General features: G+C 44.2%; 1 protein-coding gene across 1 annotated transcript in view; it reads left to right on the forward strand.

Moving 5' to 3' along the window:
• Positions 1 to 8897, forward strand: part of MAP2K5 (mitogen-activated protein kinase kinase 5) — a 395167-nt gene extending 386270 nt beyond the window's left edge. Inside the window, exon 22 of the mRNA XM_078771935.1 lies at positions 8299 to 8897. Coding sequence (XP_078628061.1) covers positions 8299 to 8400 — 102 coding nt within the window. The 3' untranslated portion in view covers positions 8401 to 8897. The remainder of the gene's footprint in view (positions 1 to 8298) is intronic.
• The last annotated feature ends 4250 nt before the right edge of the window (positions 8898 to 13147 follow it).

Consider the following 13147-nt stretch of genomic DNA (forward strand, 5'->3'; position numbering starts at 1 on the left):
TGAGTTGGTAGTGAGGCACGTGGTTGGGTGTGCGAGTGAGAGCACACCTGTGATTGTCACAGAGGAGGTGACCGATAAGGGGGCGCGAAGAGGTGTGTTGGTGAGGTGTGCGAGCGACGAATGTGTGCCAAGGTGTTCGGTGGTCAGGTGTGTGACCAAGTCTGTGAGCGGAATGAGTGTACCTAGGTGTGGAAGAGAAGGTGCAATGACGAGGAGCATGGGAACAGTTGGATGAATGAGCAAGGAACGGGCTGCGGGGTGTAAGCATGCAGGTGAGGCATCGACAGTAACCGGGTTAGCGGTTAGAGCGACTTATAGCCGAATCGGGCCCTCGGTGCGCGTCGGGCAGCTTCGCGTGCCGCGAGGACCAGCAGGGATCCGAACCACGGCGGGTTCGAAAGGACCACCGTACGCGATCCACGCTGGGCCTCTCTTTGAACGGCCGCGTCCGTGCTCCACTAGGCGGAGCTGGCAGCCCAATAGGAAGGGTCGACATGGCGACCCCTTTTTGTTGAGGCGGTCCAGCAGGTCGAGATCGGGCAATTGGATGGCTCCGTGCCGAGGTGGTGCGTGGGATCTCGGCCCGGGTAAGCGTCCTTCCCTGCACCGAGTGTCGGACGTATCCAGCCGCCGGCACCAAACAACCCGCATTCATTGCTCGGCTTTACGAAGCCGGGCTGTGGAAGTGAATTGGCGCACCGAGAGGCACTAGTGAGAAGACTGATGATGATAATAGTGATAGTGGTTTTGATCCGAAATTTAGAAAAGTGAATAGAATTGGCAGTAATTGGCAAATTTTTGATTGGTTGGAATTTGGTGTGCAAAATTGATAGTGAGAGATGCCCCATGTGATGGGATGGCCAATCCACCATCCCTCACAGCAGGGGGGCAAAGGAGCACGAGATTTATGGGGTTGATGGCAGTGAAAACTAGCCCGGGTGGGTTAGGATATATCGTGTGTAGGGATCTAGCGAAGATGACATTAGGTAACGTTAAGATTAGTTAGTGACAAGGATACCTGTAGTGGGGATGCAGGTAGATTAGAGTGGATGATAATGACGAGGGAGCGCAATAATGTAAGGGACGACTGGGAAGCGCAAGTTTCAGAGGGGAGCAGTTAGATGAGATGATGCCGTGTGAGTGTGGGAGGTGTATAGAAGTGTATTGTGAAAAGTGTGTAAGGAACAGGTGTGATTGCACAGGTGTGCAACTGAACAGGGGTATGGAGCAGTGTTTGAGTGAGTAATGGTGATGTGTGTTGTGTTGACCAACTGGTCCAGGAAGGAAGGAGGGTGCAGGTGGCACCAGGTGTGAGTGCACAGGTGTGCACCAACAGGTGTATGGAATAAATGGGAGTGTGGAGTATATGGAGTATTGGAATGGATGGTTGTGGAGTGAGTATGGTGGAAATTGTGGAGTGGAGTGGAGTGGATGGTGCGAAGGTGTGAATGGGGGAAGGATGGACCCCCATCACGAATACCCGGGGCGGGTAGTGTAAGTGTTAGGTAGAGGGAACAGGTAAATTGTGGTTGAATATTGGCATCTGTGGTGCGGGTGGAAGAATGATGTTTGGATGGGTGCATTAGTGTTGTGGAAATGGCTGGGCGTGTAGCCTGTTAGTGTGTGTAGTTGGTTTGGGCACTCCACCACTGTGAGGATGTCGGCCAGGTGAGGCCGCAGGTGGGCTCTGGGAGCCGGTAGAGTTGTGGATGGGGCCCGAGGATCCAGGACGGACCCGGGTAGCCCAGTGCCAGAGGGCACCAAGGGGTGACAGAGCCAGGAGGGGCCTTCCCCAGTAGATAGGTTAGGTTAAGGAGCAGGTAAGCTCGGGTGGCAACTACAGTGGTGGAGGTGTGCAGGTGGGTAGACCTGCTGGGAGAGCTACACGTCACAGCCCAGAAATTGTGCAAGGGCACCGGGAGATGAATCGGGGGAGTGAGACCCCAAATTGAGAAGCACCACAGTTTGGTCAATGGGAATTGGTTATTAGAACCCATAGTGTAAGTGGCCAATGGATTGGCAGGGCAAGACCCCGGGTAGTGTAAAGTGTGTTAATGTCATTTAGAGGATAGTTAGGATTGGAGTCTCCTCGCACCATCTGCATCCACTCACCTGAGGTGACAGGTACTCCACACCATGCCATGTTTTGATTATTTTTTATGATGCAAATGTTTGGATTGTGAGACGCATCATGACGTGGGTGTGACATTGTGCTTGAGGTTCCATCTCTTCCTCCTTATGAGGATTGATGATGAATTGGGTGATGGCAAATTTTGAAGTAGAGGGATTGTGGAGACGAATTTGGTATAGGGGAAATATGGGAAAGACGTGACAGTAGTGACGAATTTGTAATGTGTAGATTTTGTACATATGGGGTAAGGGCAAGGGTAGTGTAGGTGACAGGGGGGGTGACGTACGGTAGGGACGAGCTTTCTCATTTCGCTCTCCGTACGCATTTCGCCTTGCATTGCCTTATTGATGTGTACCCTTGTTACCTTACCCCTCGCTCATTTGCCTTTCCCCTTTTGTCTCCCACATGACCTGTGCGCCATTGGGCGCCGAGGGGAGCGTGCGTGAGTCGGCCATTGTGCGCCCGGAACTCTCAGAACCAGCTGTCTGCATCGATGCACCACATGATGGAACACATGTCTGTGGCCGAGCACCACTTATGGACCCCATGGGTTGGGGCATGGCCCCTCTGCTGGAACCGGCCATGAGGGCCCGAAATCTTGCTGGCGGACCTTGGCCACAGGGCACCGATGCCCCACAGGTGAACCACACGTAGTCGGCCTGGTGGGCCATAAATAAATAAAAAGGACACATTGGGTGCATTTTTCAGTTCAAAGAGGCCGCCAGTAAGAAAAGCAAAGAAAATGACAACAACTGGAAGAAAATAATAATAGCCAGCAGAGGGAGCCGAAGAGCAAGAGATCACCTGCAGGGTTAGGGGTTGTTGATTTTATTTTTATTGAACACTGATGAACAATGGTGACTGCACCGATTGGTGCTTGGGGGTGTATTGGTGCGTTTTGGGTGCTTTCATGGTGCGTCGATGCAGAGCAGACTGTCTCCCCCCAGAAAGAACAATTACAGGTCCTGGGTTAGTCTTGTAAATAAAAGTAGCGTCAAGTGTAAATAATGCTCCCCACCGTCAATGTATAGTTTGAAGACCAATTCCGCAATTCGGTTAACTGTGGGCGTAAGTCTGTTAGGCAGGGTGCAATGGAGCAGCGGGACACATTTATTTATGTTTTAAAACTGTCGCACTCAGGGTCAGGTTAAAAGTAGAGGGAACTACACCTACGTGTCACACTAAATAAAAGTTGTAGGCCCGGGCCGTGCCTAAGAGGAGGAGGGTGCAGTGTTGTGGATATGAGGACTGTAATTTTTTTATTGTATTGTATTGGAAATGGTGATGAACATTGGTTGGATATGGCCCCTCTTGCCTCCAGAGTTGTATAACGGTAAAAAGGGCGTCTCGGTAATTAGTCCATAAGCATACACGTCAGCCAATCATAGAATGCTCCTGTTCGATAGCTTATATCTTATTATGTGTTTTAGAGTAAGGCCTTGTCTTCCATTAGAATAATACTCCATTGCACCGAGTAAAAGAGATAGATTCCCTTCATTCCCATTCCCAAAACCTCCATTTCCCCTTTCGTCATTGCCTGGCCTCAATTGCCATTGCCAATTACATCCCCTCCAATTGCCGCCATTGACCACGAGGCAGGGTAGGAGAAGAAGGGCGTGTCTCCACCTCGTCATAGAGGGAGGAGTGAGCCAGCCCCGAACAACCAACCGAGCACGAGGGGTTTGGTTTGAGAGGGCGGAGGAAGAGCGTTTGGGGGAGGTTCGCAAAGGTTGAGGGGCGGAGCCTATATAACCCGCCGGCGGGGCGTTCCCGAAGCAGTTGAGTCCAAGAGATGAGCTTTGAAGGAGTTGAGACAAGGAGGGAGGAGACAAGAGCTGGGTCGTCAGAGAGTTGCGCTTTTACTGAGTCCAAAGAAAGAGCTGGATCGTCAGAGAGTTGCGCTTTTACTGAGTCCAAAGAAAGAGCTGGGTCGCCAGAGCAGATGCGCTTTTACTGAGACAAGCAGCTCCGACCCGTGACTCCGCGCACACGACAGGCTCGGTGGCATCAGCGGCCGTCGAGGTCCAGCCCGACGTCCCGTGCGGGATCAAGCTCCAGCCAGCTCCGTGCCGTCCTCCCCCTCCAGCCACACACCTCCTTCCAGCAATCCACTCTGCAATTCCCCGCGTGAGTCAGTGTCTTTGTGTGTTCTGTCCTGGGTAGTAAGTAAGCCTGTTAGATAAGCTAAAGATTTCACTGTGTCACCTGCGTCTCATGTCCCTGTAAATAAACGTGACTGCTTTCTTTTTGCTTATATGTGTGACTAATAATAAACCCAGTTACTCTTCTGTACGTCTTCTTCCTCTTTGCATTCGGTCGCTTTAGAGTTTTCCAGATTGAGCAGCTGTGGCGCGATACGGCCAAAGTTTGGGGTAAATCGGGTTTTAGTTAGGGGAATAACTGTTCGGCCGCGGTTACACCACCGCTCGGTCAAAATAACATCTAATCCGTGGTCCGTAACAATATATATGTATATATATATATACATATACATATACAGTATATACTGTATATGTATATGTCATACATATATGTCATACACGGGGTATGACTGTATATACATATATATGTCATATGTATATACAGTCATACCCCGTTTTACGCCATTTCGACCTACATCAAATCCGACTTTACGCCACTCTTCTAGAGTAAATTTCAGTTCAGCGAACGTCATTATGTGCGACTTGTCACTCCTACGGACGTGAAAAAAAAAATTTCCTTACAAATATATTTAAAATAAATAAAATTGTACATAAATTAACAATAAAAGAAGCTAAAAAACATTTTTTATTATTATTATTTTTTTTTTTTTGTATACAAGATCGAGGCTCGTGAAAGAGCTAACATTTATCACACAGAAAGACAAACCGACAAACCGACACATAACCGACAAACCGACACATAAAACAAATAACATCGGGAGCGGTAGACAAGATGGGGAGAGAGGGGGAAGGACACAAACACAACATTTGAGAGCAGGAACCGAGAGACATGGAGACATCGAGAGATCTGTGGGAGGGAGAGGGCTTTGGGGGGGAGGCATGGGAAAGGGGGTGGGAGAGGCATAAAACATATGGACACTGCCAGGACTACCAGGAAAGAAGTTGGAATTACAAACAAGGTGGATCTGGGGTGAATTAGTGGGGGTAGAAAAGATCAAGGTTTTGGCATTTACGTCGTGCCATTTTGGCTTTTTATTGTATTTAAAATACAATAAAAAGCACATTAAAAATATTTTAAAATGCACGTACAGTATACTGTACGTACGCGCAACTGCTGGTTCTCATTCAAAACAGAGGCGACGTACAGTATTCCTTTACTGTGTCTGTGTTAGCCATGGGTCCTAAGAAGGATAATGCTAGTGTTTCCAAGCGTAATGTGGTTACGATGGAAGATAAGTTAAATCTGATTAAAAGGTATGAAAAGGGTGAAAAAGTGTCGGTGATAGGGCATAGACCTTATCGCGAATCGGAACCGCAATGCGTCATGGGATCGGAAAGGGGCAATAGCGCCGCCGGCGGGCGCTGTCACTTTGACAGACTGCTTGTTTACATTGACACACTACGTGATCCTTACCACTTTAAACTACTTTTAGGACTTTTTTACTGTGACAAATTAACTGTGAACTGTGATCAGCTCATGAGCCAGTATTTGCAAGCCAAGGACACCGTCGCAAAACTGAAAGCCACCATTGCAGTATGTAACAAGAAGCTTAATGTTTCGGACATAACAAACTGTGATGAACTTGTGAAACTTTATACAGGTTTACCTAGTTATGACCTGTTTAAGTGGTTATTAGCAGAAGTATCCCCTCATGCACAGAACCTTCATTATTATATGGGGAAATTATCAATGGAAGACAAGACCTGGCAAATAAACAATACTACAAAACTCGGAGTTAAGCGATCTCAATCTTTAAAGGATCAACTACTCATGACACTCATGAAGCTTCGGCTTAATCTTCGCGAGGAGGACCTCACATTTCGCTTTGGATTAGGACAAAGCACCGTCTCCCAAGTTTTGTTCACAAGTGTACAGCCAATATAAGTCAAGACCTACTCTCAAGTGCCTTGTTGGTATTACACCTAGCGGAACAATTTCATACATTTCCAAACCTACAGGAGGAAACACGTCGGACAAAAAAATTGTAAAGATGACGAACATTGTAGACAAGTTCCAGCCCGGCGATATTTATATGGCCGATCGAGGTTTCAACATTCAGGAACTGTGCTTGCATAAGCAGGTTGTTTCTCTTCTCCAATGGGAACCCCCCTTTCCCTCAAATATTTCTTTAAATCGCTGGATTTTAATGCCAAACAAGTACAAAAAGTTTTAATTAAAACAAAAGCCGCGTCGATGTTACACAATGCCTAGATGCAGCTGTGCCTATAACGTCGATGTTATAGGCACAGGACATTCCTATTGATTCGATTACTTGATGTTATTTTTGTGCAAAGTGAAAATATATCTCGGCAATTTCCCGTGTGTGGCGACGAATTTTTAATATATCTCGGCATTTTCCCGTCTGTTATTTCAGGCGGTGTATGACTGACCATGCCGCGATTGAAAAAAATATATATCTCGGCAATTTCCCGTGTGTGGCGACACGTGAACGAAGCTATGCTCCTCTCTCCACATTATTGTGACGACGTATAAATTAAATATTTCATCGTGACTATTGTCATCAAATGGACGAATTTTTAATATATCTCGGCATTTTCCCGTCTGTTATTTCAGGCGGTGTATGACTGACCATGCCGCGATTTAAACAAAATATATATATCTCGGCATTTTCCCGTCTGTTATTTCAGGCGGTGTATGACTGACCATGCCGCGATTTAAACAAAATATATATATCTCGGCATTTTCCCGTCTGTTATTGCAACTTTCATCGGATTTTCTTCCCGTTTTTTTTCAACCGAGTCTAAAACTATGTTAGCGACTGTGAAAAATGAAATGATATATCGAATTTGATTTGAAAGAAAACTGTGTGAGAGAGCAAGACACCACGGGCCTACAAAACAGGCCTCAAAGCTATGCGAGTTAATAAAATGGTGGATATTTGTTTATATGAAGCCTCTCCCACAATGGGTGGAGCTATGGTTCCCAGAATGGGTGGAGCTTTGAGGTTTTGTCTTCTCTGCAAGAACAACAACAAGAAGAAGAAGAACAACAACAAGAACAACAGCAGAGGGCACTCTATGAGCAGCGTCTGCGACGCGGCTAAAAACGCTGAATTTCTTTCACATTTGCCATCTTCCTTTCCGTAAACACAACGTCGATCGTAGACAGACGCTTCCTCTTCTGGATGCGTGTTTACCTTTGCCCCCTTTTCGATCCCATCATGCTTTGCGGTGGAGCGCCCTCTGTTGATATTTACCGATTCGCCATAAGGTCTATGCCTTAGGGCTGCCACGGTCGACGGTATCGACCATCATTCATGATAGGGAACGTATTCTCGCATACGTCACTGAAAAAGCGCCGCCGGCTAAGACTGCTAAAATGTGTGTTTGTGTTCAGAAGAGACGCCATGTTTAAGGTGAATAACATAATCTTATTAATTTTATTTATTATTCTTCACAAATTCATTTATTAATTGTGTTCATTACTCATTGAAAAATATGACTAAAATGTGTTTGTAGCATTCTTTAAGGTTTAGCGATAGTTATATACTTTCGCGAGTTATTTACTCTAGTTTTACGGTGTTTGTCTTCATTTTAAGGCTTTTTTTTTTCTTTTTCTTTTTGTATACAAGATCGAGGCTCGTGAAAGAGCTAAAAGGCATTACGCCCGGTTTACGTCAAAAACCGAGTTACGTCACGGCTTATGGAACCAATTAATGACGTAGGCCGGGGTATTAGTGTGTGTGTGTGTGTGTGTGTGTGTGTGTGTGTGTGTGTGTGTGTGTGTGTGTGTGTGTGTGTGTGTGTGTGTGTGTATCTGGTAATTATTAGGGCATCCCTTGTATATGTTGTTTTTGCGTTTTATATAATTGGAAATCTTGTTATTAGACAAACCACATCCATTTATTTATTTAAAGCAAATGAATGAACCAACATCATTGAAGGACTTGTGATCAGGATATCAGTTTTTGTAAGCAATTGAGATTTTCCTTTATGAAAACCCTCCCTCCTCTATTTCATTCTCCAACTTCCCCATATCCCTAGATACATCCGTTTATCGATCAGTACAATGATGAAAATACAGAGGTGTTATCCATGTGGCTATGTCGGACACTGGAGGAACGCCGCAGCCGTGCTGTGACATGATACTGCGAACCCTCATTGTTTGCTTTGGGAGAAGTTTGAATTTTTTTTCACTCACTATCATTAATATTTGGAACATTTTTGAACCCTGACATTGTACTTTTGTATACATGATGTTTTTAACATTTGTTTGATTCTTGATTTCCACATTATTGAGGCAAGATGTGGGGAAAGATCTGTAAGCCTTGCAATGCAGGTTGGCTTCTTATGCAGCACTTCACAACTTCAGTACCACAGCATGGGAAGATAGATCCTTCACCACCAGGAGGTTCTGCATTCTCTTCTCACAGCTGCCTTTTTGGAATCACATCTTGAACAGCACGCAAATCCAACAACCAATATACTGTATGCCATTTACATGTTGATGATTTCTGTTTCCAGTTTGAAACGTGTCGAGATGTGTGCTTCACTCCTCTGTAAGCTAAGTTCTGCCAATCAAATATAGTCTGCCTGTGGTTTCTGATAGTTAAATGTTTTTATAAACTTGTGTTGGTGCATTACTATTTCAATCTGTTCCATACACGTTTGTGCATTTGCTTTTGTATTCCTTATGTGCTCTTTTCAGTCAGATTGGCCTACATTTATTACTCTTTATATTCTGTCTCTATACATTCTCTCCCTCTCTCTCTCCCCCTGCCTGCCTCTGTATGTATGTATATGTATGTATGTATATATATATATATATATATATATATATATATATATATATATATATATATATATATATATATATATATATATATATATATATATATATATATATATATACACACACATGAGGGATGTGTGCGTGTTGGTAGCCTCTTCTTTGATTTCTATACAATTCCACAACCCTGAACCAATCTCCACCAACTTTTACATACGTCCTCGGGGTACCCGGGTCAGGTCATGGGCATAACCCCCCACCCCTCCCCTGGCAAGGACATTCTCTGTTCATTTGTCTGAAAATCTTAGAAGAAAAAAAACGACAACATGAGACTGAGGAGAAACTGACCTCAAAGAAGGAAATGAGGCCATTTGGCCCAACATTGCCATGGTGCACTCCCGAGTTAATGTTTTTTTTTACTACAGCTTTGAACGTCAATCTTCGTGATGGTTTACTAAAGTTTAAGTAACTCGATCTTGATTGGGTGACCCAACTTTATATATATAAATATATATATATTCCTATCTCTATCTATATTTATCTCTTTCTTCTCATATTCACTCCCTACTTTCCTCCCTCAAATGCATTTCACTTGCTTCCCCTTGTCATGATAATAAAAATCCTCTTCTCACTCCACACACAACATTTCCTGTTGACTGTCCCGACTCCACTTCTAATTTTTTGATTTAAGGCACATGGAAGATTTTGTTCATTGTTCACACTTGGGACATATACTTTCGTACTTTCCCGTAACTAGAGAGTTCATAGAACACCTCACCCCACGCAATGTTTAAGTGTGTAATTTAATTGAAATAAAATAACGAGTTTAAAGGTCATATAAAAAAATTGTGGACTTAGCGACGTTGATACAGAACTTATACACCACCTTATTTAACATGTCCAAGTGGTAAGAAGGTAATTTGTGTTCTTCAGTGTTAAAGTATTTAATAAAATTGAAATAACATAAAGGTTTTAAAGATTGTATAAAAAAATATTCCAGAAGTTTACCGCCACTGACGCAATGTCTTTTACGCTACCTTATTTAACATGTTAGTTTAGTTATTTGTGCCTGATTTTCAATTTTGGCTGACTGCCAGGCAGGCAGACAGGAAAAGTATTGTCTCACATCTCTCTGCGCATATGCGATCAGGTCGAATTCAGAGGCAAAGTAATGCTAAACTGCAGATTCGTTTTCCAATTCGTATTCTGATTCGTGTTCAAAATAAAACATTCAATTGAAAATGAGTTATTCCTCGATCAGAAACTGACGTTTGCAGACAGACAGACAGACCGACAGACAGAAGTTTACCTTTTGCTTAACCCCTCCTTTCGCTTTGCATGTGTGGAGTAACAATGACATGGGGAAACAGTGGGCAAACAAGGATATTGTATTGGATTTGAGACAAGGGTTCAAATGAGAACTCCAACAGAAAACCCCAAACTGTCCTCTCTTGCTATCTTCTTGTCTCCCCCCCCCCCCCCCCCTCCCCTCCATATTTACCTTTCTTCCTCCTCGTTTCAAAACCTATTATTGCCCCTCTGTCAAAGATCTTTTTTTTAACCTTTCTATGCTTTTATTGATTCATCTTTTCTATTCTCTTTTCTTCCATTCTTTCTTCAATGTGAGTGTGGCCATGCTGCACTGCTGCAGCCTCTTGAGAGATATGGTGAATAATTTGCTGTTTAAAATTGTCCCCTCTGACCCAATGGTAAAGCTGATAGTGTTGTGGTTTTATGTCTGAAACTCCCTCTTCCAGATTTTCTTCCCGACTCTGTTCCTCCACAAGTCCCATTTCAAATATCTCTGGTTCTAAGCCTCTCTTCTTCGAAATGTATTGGACATGTTTATGGTCTCCACCCTCTCAACTGTGATGACTCTATGTACGAGGTCCCCTCAGCAGAAACTTAGACCTGGCCCTCATATCCTCCCACACAAAATCTCTATATACTCTGTGATTAATTAAACTGCTACCAACCCAGTTATCTTGGCACCTATCCCCTCACAACTGTTCATGATATTGCAGCTGAGGGTGTCTGGCTTGATGGCCCAGAGGTATAACCACTTGCCTCTAACCTGTCTATCCTGGGTTTAAATCTTGACCCAGCTAGAAACCGTCATCATACTGGTGTTTCACAGGCAGGGCGAAGCACCAGATTGTGCGCTGACCCTCAATGGGACATTAAATTGGGCCCTGCTAGCATTAGTTGATGGCCGTTAAAGATCCCTTCACGAAGACTCGGAGAGCTGTCGCCGGCACCCTGACCGCAAATTCCTGCCCTAACCTGAAGGGGGCACTGCATCAGTGGCAGAGACATGGAGGCCCAGCAATGATTTATATATATGTATCCTTGTGCTACACACGAAAAGTAAATGAATTTCGGCCTCGGCATTATGTGACACTTCAGATATTCCACAATCGGATGGACTCCCAACCCATATTTCTCCCAATCTGCTCCCACTCTGCTTGTTTTGACTGTGTATAACTTCCCTTGCAACCCTTCCTGCTCTTCTCTTCTTCAGCTCCCCATGGCTTTTCATATCTTCTACTCTTGAGAGTGTCTATCTTTGACAGATTAAAGGGAACCATTAAGGGGTTGTCATCTCTGGCAGTTTAATCATGGAAATTGGTCTGTCCTGCAGTCTCACTTCATTCCCACTGATTGGTATGCTATCTCTTTATCTTTGGATATAGACAGTACCTCTGACTCATTTCTCAATTACCTACTCTCCTCCTTCAGTTCATACTTTCAAGCCTGCAGATATCCTGCCAAAGATCTTGTGCCCGACGCAATGATTCATGCAGTTAGGCAATTGCTAGAACTCAGCTGAGGTTTATCTCCAAGAAAGCCAAACGCACTGCTGGGAGTCTGAAGTCCCTCCTCAAGACTCACAGCCATTGTGTTTCTGTTCTCAGGCATGCCAGTCTGAACTCAAAAGTCCCAGACGCCACAAAAACCTGGTGGCAGTTGGTCAAGTAGCACTTCATTATGTACTTTACAAAAGTAGTCTGGGATGTGCTCATTGTCATGTTTCTTGAAGATTTTTGAAGGTTTCATGATTCTTGAAGGATGGTGTTAGAATGGACTCTGTTCGTGTTAAGGCTGACTGCTTTACCCCTTGTCTTTTTTTTGTATTTTCAGATAAGGCTAAAGTCCCTAATCCTGCTCTTTCTCTACCAGTCCTTCACCCCCTCTCCGCACACCTCACTCAAATGAAAAATTTCCAACAGCATGTGACCTTTCTACCAAGGTGAAAAACTTCAAAACCATTCTACTAATGGCAGTGGTACTTTAATCTTCAATAAAGTGTTCCTCCGCTCTTTTCATGTGATTCTCTATTACGTCTGATATCAGCACTGCAGCCAATGATGCTGCAGAGCAGCCTTGTGCTGCACATGGAATAAGAAGAAGAGTGTATTATCTGAGGGCCAACGAACTGCATCATGGGCAATTGTCAATGTTCATACGAATGGTGTCAAGACTGATCCTCTATAGATGAGTCAGCCTTCTGTCTATCACAAGCAAAGATTAGAATCAATAATTCCAATAGAGCCCAAGATTATTTCTTCACAAACACTCTGATCTCCATTTATCAATTTGGCTTCCTCCAATTCATTCCAACTTAGACGTGCCATCAATTGATGGATGCTCTCAATATTAAACAGGAGGTCACGGCCACCTCACTGGACATCGCATGTGAGTTTGATTCCATCTGACACCCTCATCATAATTTCCACACTTTGGGTTAAAGGAATGCAAAGTTCCCTCATAGATTGGATTTTATATCTCCTGTGTGCTCATAAGCAGAAGGTTGCTCACTATGATCTGTCTCTGTCGCCGACTATTCTCTCTTCCATTTAGATTGGACCAAACCCCATCCCAGCGGTGGTGTTGCTGTCTATGTCAAGAAAGGTCAAGTCAATAAATTCCACTTGGCAGAATAGGCCAACCCTTTAAGAAACCACATGCCAATATCAAACTCACCTACGGTCAAACCTCAAATCACTCAGCATTACATCCACTGATGTGGTCGTCTGTCTTCGGAAAACATTCCCCTTCTATATCTTCAATGTGAAACGATGGAGTCATATTGGGAGTTGTTCA

The sequence above is a fragment of the Myxine glutinosa genome, chromosome 2 (assembly GCF_964187855.1).
Source record: "Myxine glutinosa chromosome 2, kmMyxGlut1.1, whole genome shotgun sequence".
NCBI lineage: Eukaryota > Metazoa > Chordata > Myxini > Myxiniformes > Myxinidae > Myxine > Myxine glutinosa.